The sequence below is a fragment of the Eleutherodactylus coqui genome, chromosome 6 (assembly GCF_035609145.1).
Source record: "Eleutherodactylus coqui strain aEleCoq1 chromosome 6, aEleCoq1.hap1, whole genome shotgun sequence".
Taxonomy (NCBI): domain Eukaryota; kingdom Metazoa; phylum Chordata; class Amphibia; order Anura; family Eleutherodactylidae; genus Eleutherodactylus; species Eleutherodactylus coqui.
Window position 1 is genome coordinate 236,890,703 of NC_089842.1, and position 22,761 is coordinate 236,913,463.

General features: G+C 47.5%; 1 protein-coding gene across 2 annotated transcripts in view; it reads left to right on the forward strand.

The window, feature by feature from the left end:
* The window catches only part of LOC136631641 (CD48 antigen-like), a 55,754-nt gene extending 33,982 nt beyond the window's left edge, over positions 1-21,772 (forward strand). The window contains exons 4-6 of one of the 2 annotated variants that reach the window (XM_066605924.1): positions 11,986-12,096; positions 19,944-20,014; positions 21,455-21,772. In XM_066605924.1, coding sequence (XP_066462021.1) covers positions 11,986-12,096; positions 19,944-19,996 — 164 coding nt within the window. In that variant the 3' untranslated portion in view covers positions 19,997-20,014; positions 21,455-21,772. The remainder of the gene's footprint in view (positions 1-11,985; positions 12,097-19,943; positions 20,015-21,454) is intronic. The other variant, XM_066605925.1, reaches the window with a different exon arrangement.
* The last annotated feature ends 989 nt before the right edge of the window (positions 21,773-22,761 follow it).

Genomic DNA, 22,761 nt, shown 5'->3' on the forward strand with positions numbered 1-22,761 from the left:
TGCCTCCCGACATGTCCATAGTCCTTCATATATTTGGCGATACGGGTTGCCACATCCGTTACTGACTCGCCCTCCCTGCGATCAGCCCAACTTGCCTGCGTACGTTGTTTTTCAGCATGGTCCTCCACTCTCTTCCTCTGGCTCCGAGTCATCTTGGGCTCCTCCAGGGGAGTCAGGGTGACATTGCTGCCACTCTGACCTGATCTTCTCCCCTCCTGGGGTGCAGTCCTCCCTCCCCCTGACCGAAGCCAGAGGGAGGAGGTCCGGGACTCCATGGCTGGAGCAAGCCCAGCACCTGTAACCTTGGCTGGGTAAGATTCCTCTCACTGCTGACCACACCCTGGATCCTGCAGAGCTCTCACACACCCAACCTTCTCCAGAGATGCACTCACTATTCTGCTGGTGGAGTCACTGTGTACATACATTACTTATCCTGTACTGCTCCTCAGTTACATCCTGTAGATCTTTTATTATAAAAGTAAAAAACATAACAATAAACATAACATAAATCTCGCTCACTTGGCATAAAAGACAAACATAAAACCAAAACAAATCATCACTTGTGTTATCTGTACTTTGCCTTACTTCAGCACAAAGGAACAAAAGCAAAAGGTCCATCTGGTCCAAATAATACACACCGCACACTACACCAACCTGCACTCCAAACTACACTCACTCATCCTCACCAATACATATACACTACAGACTACATATAACAATATACACACATGTGAGAAAACATCCCTAACTCACAGGATCCAGCCTGAAATCCCAAGAAAGAAGAAAGAAAACTTGACTAATAACTGAAGCAATGATATAATAATAATGCAAACAACAACAAAAGTAATAATAATAAACAATAATAAGAACAACCCAATACCTTTTTTTTTTTTTTTTTTTTTTTTTATATTTTTTTCAATTTTTTTTTTTTTTTTTTAATGCCCGCCACCTAAAGAATAAAACCTTACATAATCCTAAACTAACCCTATATCCAGACCAAACCACCACACACCCCAAACAACCCCCTACGGTGCAGCCACGGGAGCCACGCCTGCATCCCAAGTCCGTGCTCAATGTCTATGTCCAGGACGAGCCGAGCTGCACCGCATACACACACCCTGCCCGCCGCAGCCTGAGGGCCACGCCCGCACCAACAGTCCGTGCCCAGTGTTCATTGTCCGTGACGTGTCAAGCTACGGCTGAGGCATAAATCCCCCCCCCCCCCCCCAATAAACCCCCACCCAACCTATCTATAACCCCTAGCCCTATATACAAAACAAAACATAACATAACATATAACATCTTTTATACTACACAACTACAAACCAACACTACATATTAGTACCCGAAAGCCTAAGGTTCAGTTACCTGCAGCCGTACATACTTCATCTTTGACCGAAAAACAAAAACTCTACTAGTGTCACACTCAGCCCTCCACAAGGACTGGATATGATAAGCCGGGCACCGACCAAAAAGAGAAAAACTATCCCTATAGTAAATCTGTCCCTACAATGTCCCTACTCCTTCCCTAAAACTTACCCTCAGAGAAACTGTCCCTACCTCTCCCTATTCTGTCCCTACAAAGACCCTAACAATAAGAAGACTGTCCCTAACGAAATACAAACCCTCTCCATAGGAGAGAGGCCTTAGTCATGCCCAACCTCTCATAATCCAGAGAGCGCACCTTCACCAGGTCACCCAGGATGTTCCTATTCACCTCATCCACGGGGAGGATTTTCTCTTCCGTCGAAAACTAAACACCGTGCGTTCCAAATGTGAAACCTAACCACTAGGCTGACTAAGAATAAAGTGCACCGGTCCCTGCCACCAAGGTCCCCGAATGCCCCATAGACCCATTCCGCATACGAGAGGCGTGCCAACCTGGGCCAACCAATGGAGGCTCCCACCCGTTTGTACACCTCTGTATTAAAGGGACACTGAAGCAGGAAATGCTCCATGCTTTCCAGTACGTTGCTGCACTCCTGGCGGGGGCAACCCCTATCCACCAGTGGCCTGCTCTTCAAGTTGCCCCTTACATACAGTCTCCCGTGGAAACAGCGCCAAGTCAAGTCCCAAAACTTCAAGGGGATCCTGTCAGAATTCAATAAACGTAACCCTCTCTCCAGGTCCCGACTTGGGCAGTCCTTGAGCGCCAGGGGCTTCTGGAAATGGGTCAACAGAACCCTCTTATCGAGGAGTTTCCTCGACAGAGTTCTGATCTCCCACATCCCCAGACCCCACCGACGTATCATCTTCAGAACCACAGTAGCGTAAGCCGGAAGATGCCCGTGCGGCGTGCGAAGATCCTTCACTCGCCCTCCTGTCTCCCATTCCTGGAAGAAAGGCCGAAGCCATCCCCAACAGGAGAATACCCACGGAGGAGCCCTCTCTTGCCAGAGGTTGCCTATATTGATCTTAACAAAGGTGTTTACGAGAAACACCACGGGGTTGACCATAGATAACCCCCCTAGTCTCCTCGTGCGATATGTGACATCTCTCCTAATTAGGTTCAACCTGTTCCCCCACAACATTAGGAAGAACAGGTTGTAGACCCGGGTCCAGAGAGGTTCTGGCAAAATGCATACGCTGCCCAGGTAGATGAATAAAGGGAGCAGGTATGTTTTGATCAGGTTAACCCTTTCCCGAAGGGTCAAAGACCAACCCTTCCACTGGGCCACCTTCTGAGTGGCACCATCGAGCCTGACCACCCAATTTTGCATGGGGTAATCTCCCCGGCCGAATTTGATGCCGAGAACTTTAGCCGAGTCCTGGGGCACTGGAAGGGTGTCCGGGAGACTAAATGTAGGATCTCCCCTTCCTAACCAGAGACTTTCGCACTTATCCCAGTTGATGCCGGACCCGGATGCTTCCGAGTAGCGATCCACCTCTGCCATCACGTACTCTGCCTCCCCCCTCGAGGACACAAAGACGGTGACGTCATCAGCGTACGCTGCCACCCTGAGGACGGCTTCCGGCACCGCCCGATCCATCCCGACCCCCACCATAGGCCCACCATCAATCATCCTAAGGAAAGGATCAATGGCAAACACGTACAGCAAGGGGCTCAGAGGACAACCCTGACGGACGCCAGACCCAACCTCAAATGGGTGGCCGACCCAACCGTTCACTAGCGGGAAAGTCTCAGCCCCCGCGTACAATGTCTTGAGCCAATTGACAAACCCCACTGGCAGGCCATATCTCAGAAGAACAGACCAGAGGTACTCATGATTAACCCGATCAAACGCTTTGGCCTGATCCAAGGACAGCAGGTACCCCTCCCAGTGACCAGCCCTACCCTGCTCCACTGCCTCCCGGACACCTAGAACAGCACTAAAGGTGCTACGGCCTGGAACAGAGCAATGCTGGGCGCCCGAGAGGAGCCGGGGTGCAAACTTGACCAGCCGATTAAACAGCACTTTTGCCAGAACCTTCCTGTCCGTATTGAGAAGCGCTATGGGACGCCAGTTCTCAATACGGCTCGAGTCTTTACCCTTTGACAGAAGGATCAAAGCCGACCTCCTCATTGACTTTGGGAGAGTGTCCGAGGAAAGACACTCATTGAAAACCTCAGTCAAGAGGGGACTCAAGAGGTCCTTAAAGGTCTTATAGTACTCAGATGTTAAGCCATCCGGTCCTGGCGATTTTTTGAGCGCAAGCCCATCAATCGCCAGTTTAACTTCCTCTATGTTGATCTCCTCTGTCAAAACATTAAGGAAGATGTCATCCCCTGGCTCAGGAACAGCTTCAGCCAGGAAAGCCGACATCACATCTCGATCTAGATCCCTCTTCCTCAAAAGGTGCGAGTAGAAGGATCTGATGACTTCCAGAATCCCTGATCTGGACCTGTTCAGAGATCCCGTACCGTCGATCAGTCCAGTGACAACTTTACGATTCACTGACATCTTGCAGTTTCTGTAAGGGTCAGGTGAGTGGTACTTCCCGAAGTCCCTCTCAAAAACCAAAGATGCGTGCCTATTATACTGGCACCTTTTGAGCAAAGACTTCACTCTGGAGATCTCCTCGCGGCTACCTCCAGTCGAGATGAGATGTTCGAGTTGCCTCCTCAGGCCCTGATAAAGACGATACTTACTCAGGCTCCTGAGGCTAGAGAGCTGGCGAAAGAACCTCGCAGCCCTGATCTTGAATATCTCCCACCACTCTGACTTACTGCTACAAAGATCCAGTAATGGTACCTGGCTCTGCAGAAAATCCTCAAAGGACTGTCTTATCTCTGCTTCCTCCAGGAGTGATGAATTCAGCCTCCATAAGCCTCTACCCATCCGGGGGGTCTCTGCAACATTCAGGGAAAACAAAATCAGACAGTGGTTGGAGAATTCCACCTCAACAACAGAAACTGGTGAAGAGATGGCTTCCTCCTTCAAATAAAACCTATCTATTCTAGACCTGCACTCGCCTCTATAATAGGTGAAACCCGTGTGACCTGGGGTGTGCCGGATGTGGACATCCACCAGGCGAGCTTCGCTAGCTATGCTATTAAGCGCGACGCTATCATAAGTCAGCTTGCCTAGGGAGCCTCCCCTGTCACGGGTCCTCGTGACTGCGTTAAAGTCACCCCCAAAGATCACCTGCCGACTGGTAAAAAGGTACGGCTTGATCCTCATAAAGAGATCTTTGCGGTCCCGCTTGGTTTGGGGACCGTAGATGTTGATTAGCCGAAGCTCTTGTCCCTTCATGAGAACATCCAGGATCAGGCACCTCCCTATTTCTAACTCGATAACCCGTCGGCATTCAACCGCTGCGGTAAAAAGTACCGCCACTCCGCTATATGGCTCGGCCGCAAGAGACCAGTAAGATGGACCAGACCTTCATTCCCTCCTTGCCTTATGCACAGCTGCCAAATTTGGCAGCCTGCTCTCGTGCAAAAACAAAATGTCAGCTTCAACGCGGCCGAGAAAATCAAAGGCCGCAAATCTAGCCATATCAGATTTAATGCTGGCAACATTAATGGATGCCAGCGTCAACGGAGCGGGTGCCGCCATCATTGGTGATTGAGTTAGATGGCTTTCTTCTTCCCACCCCCCTTCTCATCCGGGTCTGAGGATGACCCCTTGCCACGTTTCTTGGACACTGAAAGGTCCATGGCAAGGGGCTCCTCGACCTCGTCCTCCTTGTCACTGGGCTCTGGGCCAGCCCTCCCCCTGGAGGTCACCAAACCCCCATAAGAGGAAGGCTCAGCACCCCCTGTAGGCCCCACGCTTGTCCTAGGCATCTCTTCCTCCGAGGACGAGAGAGCTTGGTACCTGTTGGAGAGCCCAACAAGAGGAGAGTTTGGATTGCCTTCCTGCACCTGGCCCGTTGCAGGGGAAGATTTCCCTTCCCTTTTTTTCATTTTCTTGGAGCCCTGCTTGCGCTTTTTCTTTTGCCACTCATCCTTGCCCTCACCCACACTTTCATAGTGGGAAGAATCTGAATAAGTGGCATCCTCTTCCCTTTGGATCCTCCTGACCTCCTCATCCAGCTCCCTGTCCCCTGGAGCCTCAGCCACATGATTTGCGTCCGGAGCAGGGGCCAGCATTGACCCACCTGCCACCTGGGTTTCCACCAGCTCCCTGCCCCTTCCGCGCTTCTCTTGGCGCCTTAGCTTGGCTGCCCCAGCATGTTTGTTCTTCCTTGGCTCCTGGGCTCCATCGCCTCTGCTGGTCCCCTCCCCTGCAGAAGCAACCTCACGGCTCTCCTCCGCTGGGGCCCTGACCGCATTGGCAAAAGAGCGTGGACAGCGACTGAATGGGTGACCGAGGTCACCACACAGGTGACACCTAATCTCTGTACAAGATGCCGCAAGATGACCTACCTCGCCACACAGAGCGCACTTGATGACGTTACAGGCTGCACTCAAATGTGTGGGGTCGCCGCACTTGTGACAGAGCTTCGGCTGCCCCTGGTAGAAGGCCAAGATACGATCCCTGCCAAGGAAAGCCGCGGATGGTATGTGGGCCACCGAATTCCCTGAACGCTTAAGTTTCACCATAAACGTCCAGGCTCCAGACCAGATGCCGTGTTCGTCCCGGTTCTTATTGGGCATATCCACCACCTCTCAATACCGACTTATCCAAGTCATGATATCATAACAAGAGAGGGACTCGTTACGAGTCAAAACGGTCACTCTCTTGACTCCAGTCTGGCGGGTTACCACTTGTGCAGCGAAACCGCGCCAGCCGGGCTCGTCCTTCATCAGCTCATAATTCCCCCAGAAGAGCTCCAGGCCCTCCGGGCGAGCAAAGCTGATGTCGAACTCAGACGTGCCATAAGGATGGATCAGGGCATAGATGTCATTTGCCCTGAAACCCATCTTCAGCAGAAGCTCCACCACCTTACTCCTGGATGGGCACGCGTCATTGCCTCTCCACTGAAGACGAGCCACATTCCTACGGCCAATGTCCTGCCCGGTTGTCGGCAGGGACCAGACGGTCTCCCCCCTTTGTTCTTGGAAGGCACCAAGACCATGTCTCTCCACCCAGAGAGACAAATCCACAACTCTGCCCCCTACATTCATCGAGCTCTCCCCCCTCCTCAAGGCCTCCAGGAGGCGCTGTTGCAAAACGCCGTCCCCAGAGCCCAAAGACGAGGAGGACGCATCCCCCCTCCCTCCAGCGGCGACACTGGCATAACTTCTACCAGATGTTGTTGCCGCTGGAGGGGCGACTGGATCCTGACCCACCCCCTGACTACCCTCCAAAGCCCCACCCTCCCGTACAAAAGGTGGCATACCAGCCGGGGAATCGGGGACACCTGTTCCTGCAGGAACAGGGGCAGCAGGAACAGGGGCAGCAGGGGTACCAACAGCCGCATCCATTACCGCACTCACTTCTCCTTTAGCTGCTGGACCAGGACCCATGTTACCTTTACTCTTAATTTTCTCTTTATGCCCTGAGGGCAAGTCCATGGCACCTTTGGTGGGTGGCTGAAGATGTACTTCAACATTTCTTTTGACATTGGTGGCTGTAGCTCCGCCCACCTTAGCCACTCTTGGATTTGCAGTTCCCCCAGCTTTCCTTCCAGCAGCAGAAGGATGTTTACCATGTGTGGGAGGATCGGCAGACCCAGCCACCACCCCCTGCGCCCCCTCTGCACCGGAAAGGCGCTTTAGGGACACAGGGGGGACCGCTAAGCTACCACCGGTGGGACCTGGCGCCGGATCACGCCCCCCTCCCACTGGGACGTGACCAACAGCGCCAGCACCTCTGGACTGGCCGCGACTCTTCGCTTTCCGAACGCTCTTCTCCACCTCCTTTACTCCTCCATTCCCACTACTAGCACAAGTGGGCTTGGAGTTTTGGGCCGCATTAACCCTCTCTTCCCCAGTCCCCTGCACCGGACCCACCATAGAGCCCGGGACTAGGAGCTCAGGGTTACCACCCTGGTCTGACTTTTCAGCCAAACCAGAGTGCTTGGTGACATAAACAAACTTTTCTTGAATATACGTTTTTTCCTTTTTCCTCCTCTTTTTGCTTGAGGTTTCTGGGGGCAAATCCTTTCCAAAGTAGCAGGATTGTAGCCTCTCTGGGGACTCCTGCAGCTGTATCTGCCGCATTATCAGCGCCCCCTCTCCACTGCTGCTGCAGCTGTCGTCGGTGTCCTCCTGGTCAGATTCGCCTGACGTGGGGGGCAGGCTGACCTGTTCAGCTGGGATGCTGGGCCCAGTAGTCCCACCTGGCAGCGACGATTGCTGCTCACCAGAGCACCCAGCTCGCCCATCCTCAGCACTGTCTGATTCGCCTGTGCTGCTGCTTGAGCACCTGGCAGAGCGCTCTTTAATAGCAGCGCTGCTCACCGACGCCATTTTGCTAAACCTTTCGTCGTTTAACAGTTTTTCTTTGAAAGGCCCGCTTCTTTGCAGAATCCTTTCCCTCTCCTCTGCATAAAACTCAATGGCCTCCTCACAGGCTTCAATCTGCCGCGATATGGCTAACTTCCTGGTGCGGGATCTGGCCCGCTCCGCATCATAGCGGGCAACGTGCAGCTCCTGCTTATATTTATTCAGCTGCCTCCCGACATGCCCAAAGTCCTTCATATACTTGGCAATGCGTGATGCCACATCCGTTACAGACTCGCCCTCCCTGCGATCAGCCCAACTTGCCTGCAAACGTTGTTTTGCCGCATGGTCCTCCACTCTCTTCCTCTGGCTGCGGGTCCTCTTGGGCTCCTCCAGGGGAGTCAGGGTGACATTGCTGCCACTCCGACCAGGTGTTCTCCCCTCCTGGGGTGCAGTCCTCCCTCCCCCCGACCGAGGCCAGAGGGAGGAGGTCTGGGACTCCATGGCTGGAGCAAGCCCAGCACCTGTAGACTTGGCTGGGTAAGCTTTCCTCTTACTGGTGACCACACCCTGGATCCTGCAGAGCTCTCACACACCCAACCTTCTCCAGAGCTGCACTCACTATTCTGCTGGTGGAGTCACTGTGTACATACATTACTTATCCTGTACTGATGCTGAGTTACATCCTGTATTATACTCCAGAGCTGCACTCACTATTCTGCTGGTGGAGTTACTGTGTACATACATTACTTATCCTGTACTGATCCTGAGTTACATCCTGTATTATACTCCAGAGCTGCACTCACTATTCTGCTGGGGGAGTCACCATGTACATACATTACTTATCCTGTACTGACCCTGAGTTATATCCTGTATTATACTCCAGAGCTGCGCTCACTATTCTGCTGGTGGAGTCACTGTGTACATACATTACTTATCCTGTACTTACCCTGAGTTATATCCTGTATTATACTCCAGAGATGCACTCACTATTCTGCTGGTGGAGTTACTGTGTACATACATTACTTATCCTGTACTGCTCCTGAGTTACATCCTGTATTATACTCCAGTGCTGCACTCACTATTCTGCTGGTGGAGTCACTGTGTACATACATTACTTATCCTGTACTGCTCCTGTGTTACATCCTGTATTATCCTCCAGAGCTGCACTCACTATTCTGCTGGTGGAGTCACTGTGTACATACATTACTTATCCTGTACTTACCCTGAGTTATATCCTGTATTATACTCCAGAGATGCACTCACTATTCTGCTGGTGGAGTTACTGTGTACATACATTACTTATCCTGTACTGCTCCTGAGTTACATCCTGTATTATACTCCAGAGCTACACTCACTATTCTGCTGGTGGAGTCACTGTGTACATACATTACTTATCCTGTACTGCTCCTGTGTTACATCCTGTATTATCCTCCAGAGCTGCACTCACTATTCTGCTGGTGGAGTCACTGTGTACATTACTTATCCTGTAGTGATCCCGAGTTACGATTTTAATTTTTTTGGCAATTTTGTCAATTTAAAAACAGTTTTCTTGTACAGTGTACATAAGAATGAAGACATTCACCCCAAAATGGATACCCCCGTTTGTCCCGTGTTCAGAAACCTATCCATTGTGGCCCTAATTTTCTTTCGGGACACATGGCAAGGCCTATAATGCAGGGAACACCCGTTGGATTGCAGGGCATAACTGAATAAATTCTAGGTCCCATTGCTTACTTGTGCGGAATAAAAATTGACACCTTAAAGAAATCCACTTCACCCCCTCCAACATTTTTGGCGTTCCCTAAATCTTAGATAAATGTAATAATGTGAACTGTGTGGTATTTCCGAAGACAGAGGTAATTACAGAGGCTGGTTGGGATGAGCACATGGGGCAATAAAGCAGGGTATCCCCCCTCCTCTCATGCTTTTCGGGGGGTATTTTTTGACCTCAGTGGCGGGGATGGGGTGTAAAAAGTGGCTCTCTGTGAGGCTTTGTAAGCTTGATGAGGTGCGGCGGTCTCAAACAGAAGGCGCTCAACAAGCTGCTCCTGGAACTGCAGGAAGGCGAGCGTTCCCGGGGCTTCTTGTAAAATACGTATGACAGGTCGCCGTCTGAATAATGCCGGGTTCACACGGCCTTATGTGGAATCCACTTGCGGAGGCCCGCAGCGGATCCCATCTGTGAGCCTGGCCGTGGCACTGCGTAGGCCGTGTAATATACTGCGCATAACTGCCTACTTACATGGCCGGTCATGCGCAGTACAACTTTTTTTTTGTTTGTATTTCCCATGATGACGCAGGTGCCCACAGCCCATGCACAATGTAGTTGTGTACGGGAGTAGTTGCGAGTATATCCGCGACCATGGAGCTCAATGGGCTCTATGTCATGGATATCCGCAGTAAAATAGAACCTGCTGCATTCTGTTTTCTGCGAGTGGATTACGCAATTCCGACCTACTAATGTGAGCGGAATTCTGTAATCCAATGCGATTGATCCGCGGATCAGACGCATGCGGAATCTGTAATTTCTATTTGGTCATGTGATACTGGCCTAAGGTAGATCACTACCTTTTTATCACGTGACTGGGGACAGCAGAACGAGGTCACTGCTCCAGGCTCTCGGCGACCGTTGATCGCCGGGAGCAAAGAGATTTAAAATTTCCTGAGCTCCCTGACTCCTGCGCATGTGTCTGGTGTTTTGCCGATGGTCGCATGTGCAGAATCTGGGAAAGTTCGTGGAGGAAAGTCACGTTTGGGTTCAAATACGGAGGCTTCCAGTAAAAAGTTTCATCTGCTTTCACCGATCGCATCTGTGAGGGGAGATGAACCTTCACCTTTTTTTTACTCTTATGTTATTGCCATTATCCATTGGATAACGGTGAACACGTGACCAGGAACCGCTCACCGCGGCCCGCCATGAAATCTCCAGGCTCTCGGCTAAGTTTTGTAGCCAGGAGCAGGGAGATTTTAAATTACCCTGGCAATCCACAGCTTTTGCGCATGCGTCTGCCATATTGGCGATGGGCGCGTGCGCAGAAGCTGGGGTACGGTCCGCGGATAAATCCAGGGACCTTAGGTATGTCATTTCATCCCCCCTCACAGATATGATCTGTGAGGGAAGATGAAGTGTCAGCTTTTTAAACTTTATTTAACTTTTTAAAACTTTTTTTAAAACTTTTTTACACCTTTTTTTTTAACTTTAAATGATCACTGTTATCCATTGGATAACAGTGATCATCTCTCCCGTGACATCCCTCTACTCCTGACATCGGGCGCGCATGCGCAGGAGGGGACTTCAGGTCCCAGGAGACCAGGACATCGCGGAGTACCCAAGGTGAGTACTTTCCGATCCATGAGGGGAGGTGAAACTGGCCCTATTTTTAACTTTTTCGCTACCTTCAGGAGCCGGGAGCCAGGAGATTTTAAATTTGCCGGGGCTCCCGGCCTTCTGCGCATGCGCGTGACGTCATACTCTGGCGCGGATTCGCAGAAGAGCGGCGCCGGGTCCCGGAGGACCAGTGCACCACGGGACACCTCCGACAAGGCGGGTAAGTATTTTCAGGTGCTCTGATGGATCCCATCCATCAGGGCAGCTGAATATCTAACTTTTTGTAAACTTTTTTTGTACTTTATTGCGATATCCGGGGGGGACTGCCCACAGTCCAGGATGACAGCTCCATGCTGTCGGCTACCTGTAGGCACCGACAGCATGGAGCTGTCACGTCCTCAGCTAAGAGGGCATTAATCCTAAGAGGATGCATGTATTTACGTCCTCTAGGATTAAAGCCCACTTAGTGAGGACGCAAAAAGGCAACGGGGCCGTCACTAAGGGGTTAAGAAATACCTATTTTTAAGTTAGAAAGCTTTTCACTGTTGACCAGTGTAACGGGTCAGAAACCCTTGTTCTATTCTAATATTGGCTACCGCTGCCTTACCCCTTCCACCATCCCAGTAATCCCTATTAGGGACGCTCCGTTCAGAACCTTCTTGGCTTCTTACAGGAATCCTGATGTCAGCAGCTGCTGCTGATTCTTCTGACCTCAAACATAAGACATCCACCACAATCTACCTGCCATGTTGCCCAGCAGGTGTTCATATATGTACTGGGTGACACCTTCAGATCTCCATCATTCTGCGGGAACTGCTGTTGTCACCAAGAGGTCATCAGGCTTCTTCATGTCCCTTTATCAGTTTTTTTTTTCTTGCAGAAGACCTCCTGCATCGTAGACTTCTTCTTCTGATCATAAAGCCAGCGCAATGTGTTCTGTTCCTGGTGCCGTTAATTATATATCTCACTATAATGATTAATGGCAGGAAAGGTAGGAATGTGCTTGTATGTCCCAAAATAAGAATACAGGGTGTCCACAGAAACACCTATCCAGGGTCTCACAGATCTTTCCAGCATTGGGGATGTGTGAGGAGATGCCTTTAGTCAATTTAAGATGAATTAGCAAAACTAATAAATAATTCCTGATGGTAAACAATAAAGATTAATGCAGGACTGAAAACAAAAATGGGATCTTTTCCATCTTATAGCCGTCAGCGGCTCCACAAAGATGTACATGGTTCCCGTGGTGGAATGGACAGCATGTAGCACTTCTGGTGTCACTGTGTCACGGGCTGCTTGTATTTGTCTTTCCAGTTCGCTAACATCATAACATACATAATAACATGGTGTGGAAGGCTGTAAAAAAGACGTATGTCCATCTAGTTTAGTCTATTACCCCTCCCCCCCCCCCAGGTTGATCCAGAGGAAGGCAAAAAAATCCCAATGAGGTAGAAGCCAATTCTTCTCATCTTACAGGGGAAAGAAATTCCTTCCCGAATTCAAATTGGCAATCATGAGGTGCTGCTGAGTATCCAAAGTAGACAACTGCTTTAAAGGGGTTATCCCGCAATTGGTAGTTTTTTTCCAAAAACACGACTTCACAGAGGGGGCAGTATAGAGTCAACTAGGAAATATAAGCCCAATTCACAGACGTGACTACCACTAAAAACGTATTTTATTAAATATATTAAAAGACATAAACTGGGCACTCCAAAGACAACACACAGCAACCAGGTACCTCCAGACACAGATTCGTTATAGGAGGATGAGGACCTGGAGTTATTTGATACTTGATAAGCGATAAAAAAATGTTTTATGATAACAAACAAAAACACTCTACCCAAGATGGATTCAAAAAAGCAAAGGATAATTCAATATAGGAGCCAAAAGAGCTGGTTTATTCTATGTGTAAACAAGGCAGGGTTACCATTTGGACTCTCACTTGTGATGGAACACTATCACTATCAGTGATCAGGACTCAGGCTCCAACAATTGAGCGTCCTGAATTGTTATGGGTGTCGACAAGACAGGATCACCATCTAGGTATTCACTTATGATGATCAGTACTTGAGTAAGCCAGTACAAATACTCAGATCAGTACTAGAGTTGGTCAGTACTTCTACTCTACGCGTTTCACCATTAGTTTGTTGGATCATCAGGAGATACAGTACTTGAGTCATAGGTTCAAAGGTAGAGGGAATGAGAAATCCCCGAGAGAACATCAAACTGATATATAAAAAGCTGTATCTAATATGAATACAGCAAAACTTGTGTAGTGATCAGGATAAATATCCTTATTATAGGAGAGTTCTATACTCTCAATTAGGGCATTAAGGTAACTCTTAGGGTTGGGGGCCTGCCAAAAGGTACCTCTAAACAAGGAAGCTTATCTTGTGTGCTAGCGGTTAATAGCTAGATGATATATGTAGGTACATAACGAGAGGTGTTTATTTCAAAGTATGCCCGTCAATACACGCACAGAGGTAGAGTAGAGCGTCCCCGAAAATATGGGGGGGGGGGCACTGCTCTCAAATATCTGAGCGCTAGAGAGATGGTATAATGCTTGTCATGCACAAGTAGGATACTCAAAGTAGTTAGCGTATCGAGTTAGAATTTAGGTCATCAATATGGGGATAAGGCATAAAATTATGTCCTGATCTCCTGACCCAATTAATTGCACTTAAGCAAACAAGAATAGCTAAAGTGCTAGATTCCAACCCAAAGTGCTCGCATTAGAGGTCATTGGTGTGGAGGTATGACATTAATATAAGTCAAACTCTCCTGACCTAATTGTAGAAGCACTTTTAGATGTCCAAATTGCTTGCATAGAGGTCATTAGTATGGAGGTATGACATTAGTATGAGTCAAACTCTCCTGACCTAGTTGTAGAAACACTTTTAGACGCTGTGCATGCTCTCAAGATAGACAAGCCATAAAGCTAGTTTCCTAGTAGTTAGATTTCAGGCAAGCAACCCCAGCAAACCCCCCAGATATAGGGCTCAAGAGAGAGCAAAGAAAAAGGTATGACCCATCGCCTTGATGGTAGGCTAGGGAATGAAAAATGCCCCATTTAGAGCTGCTTATATATCCATAGACACGCCTCCAAGGGGGCCGGCTTAATCGATACAGCCTATCGTGGCATGTCAGTCCATAAACAGAGGTTGTCTGCGGCTAAGAAGCAAAGAAAATCCGGTGTAGTAGTCCCAATCCAGGAATCTGTACCTGAACAGCCCAGGGATAGATTCTGATCCTGGGGTGCAGGCCTTTAGCTTCTGGATCCATCCACCGATTGCCTATGCGGAAGGACAATGTAGCGGTGGGTATCCGGGACGCAAGTCGTTACCTAGGTAACGGAATACGGAACAGACGTCAACACGTAGCTGAGGTCACTGCGCACGTAGCGCACACGTACAGCTTCTTCTGTGGGGATACACCCACTACTTGATGTCGTTGCCTGTACTACGGCGTCCAGAAGGACACGCCCGCACATGCATAAACAAGAAAGGGGAGTGTCAAGGACCGAAGACTTACCGCGGGGCGGGTAGGAGGGACTAGACGGATGCCGGGCCAAACGGACAATCCCGTCGTAACGGAGGGAGCGGTGCCAGATAAATGAGGTCACACAGGAGGCGTGACTGATAGTCAACCAAGCACAATTCTAGAGTATAAAACTCCTAATTAAAACAACATAAAGGACTGATGTCTCCCTTTTGAGCTTGTTGTGTGTGTAAGTATCTATATTACAGCCGCTGATGTTTCACAACGATATAAATAATGATGGTAGAATTAACATAGCGGCTTTAAATAAAAGTGTAGTGACCAAAAGATGTTTGGAGAAGGTATTTAGAATAAAAGAGAAAAAAAAAAACAAACATTTTTTTCTCTTCTTTTTTTCTTTTCTTTCCTTTCTCTCTCTCCTCTCTCTCTCCCTTTTGAGAGAAGATAGTTGATAGGTAATGGAAGAGGCCAAAACTGTAGTAATCGCGGAAGACCCCTAAAGGAAACAGTTGAACAACAATTGTTCGTTTAGGCCAGCCGGTTGGATCGTATCAAACCGATAGATCCATCCTGCTTCTTTTTGCAGAAGCAAGGAATCCACGTCGCCCCTCCTTCCATCAGATTTTATAACTTCCATTCCCTGGAATTTCAAACAGCTCGCGTCACCTTTATGTGACTGTAGGACATGAGTTGATACTGAGGTGGCTTCTTTCCTCTCAATGTTGCCTATGTGTGCTAATATCCTGCGGTGGAATTGCTGCCTAGTTTTCCCTATGTATTGTTTCCCGCACCTGCAGGTGATGAGATAGACAACATTGGTGGAGAGACAGTTGATAAAGTCCCTTGTGACATACTCTTTCCCTGTTGTAGTAGATCCAAAAGTATTCCCTTTCTTAATAAATTTGCACGCCAGGCAGTTAGTACATGTAAAGGTGCCCGTAGGGATGGAGCGGGAAAGCCAGTCACCTTGTGATTTTGGTGATTTGAAGAAGCTCTTAACTAAGTGGTCTTTGATGTTACGGCCACGTCGATAAGTCACTTTGGGATGCGTAGGAATGAAAGTTTTCACGTCTTTATCGTTTTGAAGGATATCCCAGTACGATTGGAGTATCTCGAGCACTTGTTTCTGTCCGGTATCGTAGGTGCCGATAATGCGCATGTCTGTTGACTCATCGCGTTTTTTTGGGATGAGTAACTCATTTCTATTACAGGTACGTGCATGTTGTTCAGCTTTATCCAGAATGTGAATAGGGTACCCTCTTCGTAAAAACCTATCTCTCAATTTATGGCATTCACTATTAAAGGTGTGTTCCTCGGAGCAGTTCCTTCGAATTCTTAGGAACTGCCCCTTAGGAATGCCTTGTCTTAGAGGCTGAGGGTGGAAGTTGTTCCAAGAGAGTAAGCTGTTAGTTGCAGTTTTCTTACGATACAGGTTTGACGTGATCCTGCCATCTTGTTGAATTTCAATGATAACATCCAAGAATGTCATGGATGATTTGTTAATGTCAGCTGTAAATTTCAAATTTAAATCGTTGCTATTCAACCAAGTGACAAAATCTTGGAACTGTGGTTTAGAACCTGTCCAGAGGATCAAGATATCGTCGATGTATCTGATCCAGGTAAGAATGTTACTGGACCAGTCGTGATTTTCGGTGGAGAAAACGTATTTTTCTTCCCACCAGCCCAGGAGCAAATTTTCGTACGTAGGGGCACATGGCGTCCCCATCGCGGTGCCCCTGAGCTGGTGGAAAAACTTTCTGTTAAACAGAAAGTAGTTGTGTGTTAATACGAATTCTAACAGTTGTAAAACAAATTCGTTTTGTACCTGATAGTGTACCCCTCTTTGGGACAAAAAATGTGCAATAGCTCTTAGCCCCACATCGTGGGGAATAGAGCTATACAGTGCCTCGACATCAAGGCTCGCCACCCATGTATCGGGGGTAACTGAGATTCCTTCAATCTGACGTAGGACGTCCATCGTATCTTGTGCAAAAGATGGTAGGGCTGAGACAAATGGTCTCAGCAACCGATCCAGATAAATACTGGAGTTTTGTGTGATATTATTAATGCCAGATACGATTGGACGTCCTTTAAGGGGACTAGTGCCTTTGTGGATCTTGGGTAAGGCATAGAATATTGCTATTCTAGGTGTAGTTGGGGTCATGAATTTGAATTCTGTATCGCTAATGCATTTAGTTTCTTTAGCTGTACACAGAATTCGATTAAGAGCTGTTTGAAAAGTATTGGTTGGATCATCTCTGAGTATGGCATAAGTGGTTGTGTCGCTCAGAAGGTCCATACACATATCAATATATTTGTTTGTATCCAACAACACCACGTTGCCCCCTTTGTCGGAAGGTTTAATCACGAGCTGCTCATTATTTTCAAGATCCTTCAGTGCTGATTTTTCCGATCTAGTCATGTTTAGAGTTTTAACATATCCAGGCTTGATTTTTTTCAGATCTCTCAGAACAAGTTTTTCAAATAGGTCCAACTCAGGACAGTTAATGACCGGTGGATTTGATTTATTGCGGAGTCTGCAGTCAGTACTAGCCATAGATGTCTCCTCTTCTAAACTCTGAAGAGCTCTAATGGCTGGGATATCTGAGCTGGCTAAACCAAGTTCCTTAGCCAGTTTGTCATCCTTAATGGAAAAATATTTTTTCCACCGGAGTTTTCTGACGAAGAGGGAGATGTCCTTTGCCCACACGAACGGCTGAAAACGGGTCGTCGGGACAAAGGACAGCCCCCTCTTCAGAACTGCAATTTCATGACTCGTAGGTATGTATGTGGACAAATTTATGATCTTCATTTCTTCACTGATTGATGAATCACCGACAATCCCTTGGTGTACTTCAGGATTGTTAAGTAATGTCAGTGATTTGTCTGCTGATCCCTGCGCCCCCGCAAAAAATACTGTGAAATGGGGAGGTCTTGAGGAGGTTGTTGGTTAGAATGTCCTCGACCTCGTACTCTATTACGTCCTTGATTATGTCGGGGATAGCTAGGTCTATGGGGGATTCTTGATCCCTCAGTATCGGATTGATCCATCTCTGAGGAGCTCAGTTCTGTTCCAGAGTGCCTGTTCTGGCCAAAATATGCCCTGTTTTCCTTAAAATCAGCTAGATCTCTTGTAAACAGGGAGTGTTTTCTGTCCTTAATATGTTGTGTATATTTGGAGATATTATCTTGTAGGTTTTTTTCCAGAGAGGAATACTCTGGATCAGCGAGAAAATTTTTTGATTTTTCTATCCAGTCTTCTAACTGTTTTTGATCTTTTATAAAGGTATTTTTCTCTTCTTCTAGTAGAAGCTTGATGAGTCTAAGAGAGGAGTTAGTCGCTTCAGTCTCCCACTTTTTGAGAAACTCAGTGTTGCGGCAACGGGGTGGGGGCAACACAGAGATCCTCAACCCTCTAGGTACAATGTTATACTCTTCATACTTAGACAACTCTTGTATCTCCCACCAACATCGAACGTACTCCCTGTAAACTTTGGTCAATTCTTTGAAAACGGATCGAATTGAGACGGTTTCTGGGCTGGGGGTATAGCCTTCTTCAGAAAACACAGAATTAGCCTCAGATACCCATTCAGTTGTACGAATATCCCGTGAAAGAAAGCCTGCCATAGGTAGGTAATTAACGACTTCCCAGAGGGGGCAGTATAGAGTCAACTAGGAAATATAAGCCCAATTCACAGACGTGACTACCACTAAAAACGTATTTTATTAAATATATTAAAAGACATAAACTGGGCACTACAAAGACAACACACAGCAACCAGGTAGAGTGTTTTTGTTTGTTATCATAAAACATTTTTTTTATCGCTTATCAAGTATCAAATAACTCCAGGTCCTCATTTTCCAAAAACACAGTCCCTCACAAATAGTGTAAATAGGTAACCGCATGTTAAAATCAACTAGTTATGTTCTTGCTTTGTATATAGTTCAGTCCTCTTCCCTCCTATTATGTATTCTCTTTCTCATAGCAGAATGGGCAGTCCTGCTTATCATGCCATGTGACCACTGGGGAAACTACATTTCCCAGCAACACACTGAGTTTTCTGGGTTTGAGATACTTCCTGATGCTCTCCTATACATGGTCGAAATGGCCATGCTTTTAGAAGTTCATCTGTTGTAATGTTTCAATAGGAACGGTGCACAGGAGGCAATAAGGTGTCATCTCCTCTCTTAAATGTGGAACTGCTGTAGTGAGATGTCCACATTACTGGCTCTCCGTATACTAGCATTACAGTACTGTAGGAGTCATAGCAGGAGCTGGTGCACATGTCCACACTACTGGCTCTCTATATATACACTCTGTAAGAAAAAAATAGAAGAAGTTGGTGTTTTGCTGCAAACCCGTCCTGCAGTTCTATCTCAGGCAGATATGTAAATGATGAGAATTGTGGTGTGATTAGATGAACGGTCTTGTTACCAGAGGACCTAAAAGTCGTTTTACCCTTGGCCTATAAAAGGCTCTCAGATGCTACTTGTGCGTAGAGAACTTCCTTTTCCATTAGTATAAAACTTATTGACCACTAGATGCCTCTATGATGCAATCCAATAGATTTCACCCCATTACCAGAGATTGAGAAGGGGAAGAATTATTGGAATGTGAGAAGCTGGATGGTCGTATCGACGAATTGTCCCCCACCGGGCCGGCCCCTACCGACTACCATTAGAAAGGAGCATCTGACCAGACTGTTAGGTAGTGTTGGGACCAGTGGATGTGTGAGGGAGCACAAGTGTAAGGAAGAACAAGGAGTCCTGGGAGTGATGATATCGCCCGCACAGAGCCCTGATCTCATCATCCAGTCTGTCTGGGGTTACATGAAGAAACAGAAGGATTGGAGTGGGCCGACATCCACAGAAGATCCCTGCCTAGTCCTCCAAGATGTCTCAAACAACCTCCCTCCTGAGCTCCTTCAAAAACTGTGTTCAAGTGCACCTAGAAGAACTGATGCTGCTTTGAAGGCAAAGGAGTCACACCAAATATTGATGGGACTTGCATTTCTCTTTAGTTCAGTCACTTTGCATTTTGGTAATTTACTAATAAACTATTATCACTTCTATTTCTGGAAGCTTCCTTACTTTGTAACATTTCTTCCACAACCGCCTTTTCCACAGTGCTTTCTGTCAGCACCCCTCGTGTTGTGGCCTTCTTTGGTGATAGGACTGGTGGCACAGCTGCAGCAGGTATAGTGATACCTGAGTCACGGTGCCCAAGGGTCCTTCTGTCATATAAGCAGGCACCAATTGTACATATGGCACAAGGGAGGTAATGGGTAAAGCAGGGAGCACAGTCGGTGTGTTTATTACTTCTCCATTTTCTTTTATCAGGATCCCAGGTATCCCCAGAGAAGACTGAATCACATGAAGAAACAGCATGTTAATCAGATATTATCAATCAGGTGAGGCTGCTTTCACATCTGCGTCTGGGGTTTTGTTTTCCTGGTTCATGGGAGCAGGAAAGAGGGAACTCCTTGCCGAAGAGCTCTCTCTCATGACGGAACTGTACAGCGCCAAACGGATCCCATTGACTATAATGGAGTCTGTTCAGTTTCCATTCAGCTGAACAGCATTTTACTGGGGGAAAAAGTCCTGCATGGAGTTTCCTTGTGTCCGTGACCCCCACACCCGGGCCAGGGGTCTTACTCATAACTTTCCCAGGGGAACTTGTAAACTTCCAAGTGCTGGCATCTCTTTACCGAGTATTGGCATCCCACAGTTTGGTCACTTCTGAACTTCCACACCACAGCCTCAGGGTCCGGCATCTATGGAAGGGAGACTCCCTCTCCTTCCAAATGCTGTGTGGTCTTTAGCCCTGATGATCCAGCTAGTCCTCCATTCAGGAGTCTCGATTTCTGCGCCATCAGTGCCATGTCAGTCTCTGGCAGTCTTACTCCTGTCAGCTCCACATCATTGGGGCACTCTCTGCTGCACTGTCTCTAGGCATGCTCTCTACCACTATACTGCAGACCGCTCTGTGTTCCCTTTTCTTCTCATACACCCTGAATTCTAAGCTGAATCACATTTCCAAGATGGCTGCCAGTCTCTCCAAACTGAGTCACAAAGAGCTACACAGTCAATCAGAGCTCCTTCTGGAAAATTCTCCATATAGTCAAATTGCTCTAGTCACTCTTATAAGTAATAGTATTTGGTTGTGCTGGAGCTTCCTCTTGTGGCCAAAGCTGATATTGCAGATTGTATTATTGTTACTCAGTCCTAGATGCTACAAAAAGTCTGATATAGGCAGCGGTTGCGACCTTGCTCCAGAGCTCAGTACATGCCGGCATAGCCACTGTAATTCATAAGAGGGGAGCAGGACACTGCTCACCCCTCTTACAGCAGCAGCAGAACCAACCTAAGTACATAGATACAGCCACAGAACCAAGCTTATAACATAAAAACAGTACTAAAACAAACAGTACATACATACAATAGCAGAACCTAGTTCATAACATAAATACTTTAGCAGAACTAAGCAATTATGTTGTCGGGACACAGATGGGCTGATAGCAGAACCTCGGAACATCATAGGGGAGGAGACAAACCCAGGAGGAGGATGATTCATGTAGCTCCACAAGACGCTGTCATATGGAGGAAGAAGATCATCTGCCTAGGTAGATCCAGCTCACAGTACAGCCACCTGGTGTCTTCGTTTACAAACTAGTAGCCAGTGTCTCATGCGACCGCACGGGTCGCACATAGCTAAGGCTGGCCATGGAGGGAGGAAAGTAGGCTGAGGGCAATATATACAGAGTAGGGAGATATCCTAAAACAGATGCAGTTTTGTGATGTAGCATCAATACAGATTCCAAATTGTTATTTTTTTTCCTACTTTTTAACAGCAGAAAACCTTGAAGCCCCCATCATGGAAACCAGCATCTGCTTGGCATCAACTCTGCTATTGAGCCGGAACCAGATATACGTTTATGTAATGCGAGGAAATGAATGGGAAATGTAAGATGAAAAATGGTAAAAAAAATGGGTAGAACAATACAGAAATCCTTTGTGAAATATAAAATAAAGAAAACCTTTTTCTACCACATTTATTATGGAAAAATGGAAAAAGAACAACAAAACTGGCATCGCTGCATCTGTAATGTCCTGCGCTATAAAATGAAAGTGTTATTTATCATGCATTGTAAAACAAACCATAAAAGCATTGGGTGTCTCCTGTTATTATAATTGCTAGTTTTTTTTTTTGTTTATCCACCTCCAAAAAATTAGTTTAAACTGGTATAAAAAGTAATCAAAAAGTCGTATGTTCCCATAATGTTACCAATGAAAGCAGTCCTCACACAGCTCGATGGATGGAAAAACATAAAAACTATGGCTTTTGGATAGAGATGAGCGAACGTACTCGTTTCGAGTAATTACTCGATCGAGCACCGCGATTTTCGAGTACTTCCGTACTCGGGTGAAAAGATTCGGGGGGCACCGGGGGGGAGGGGGGGAGGCGTGGCGGAGCGGGGGGAAGCAGCGGGGAACAGGGGGGAGCCCTCTCTCTCTCCCTCTCCCCCCCACTTCCCGCTGCAACCCCCCCCACTCACCCACGGCGCCCCCCGAATCTTTTCGCCCGAGTACGGAAGTACTCGAAAATTGTGGTACTCGGGCGAAAAAGGGGCGTGGCCGAGTACACTCGCTCATCTCTACTTTTGGAATGTAGAGATGAAAAAATTATTTCCTAAGGGTTAATCCTAAAGTTGTTATTTATGCAGCTGCAAACAGTATAATTTTTTGAAGCCTCCCACCCACTCCTCTGTTTTTTTCATTCTTCGACTTGTCCACACGTGTGGGGAGCAGAAAAACCTTTGAATAGAACATACAAAAAAAATTAGTAAGCAGAGGCTGTATGTCACATATATATTCACATATATACCTAGTCAGAGGTGTAACTAGAATCCCCTGGACTCCAATATAGATGCTGTACCAAGCCTACCCCCCTCCACATATCATTTCTAATACTGCTGATTCCGACATGTCTGAGGAGTTGTTGGCTCCCCAGGCTTTAGAGCCGAGTGTAACTGCATCCTCTGCAATCCCAAGGGGGCCAGAAGGAGTCCAGTGTTGGACTAGGAATACTTGTGCAACGTCCCATAGGGACACCCCAGACACTTGACAAATATGGGGAGCTGGGAGGGTTAAGTGTTGG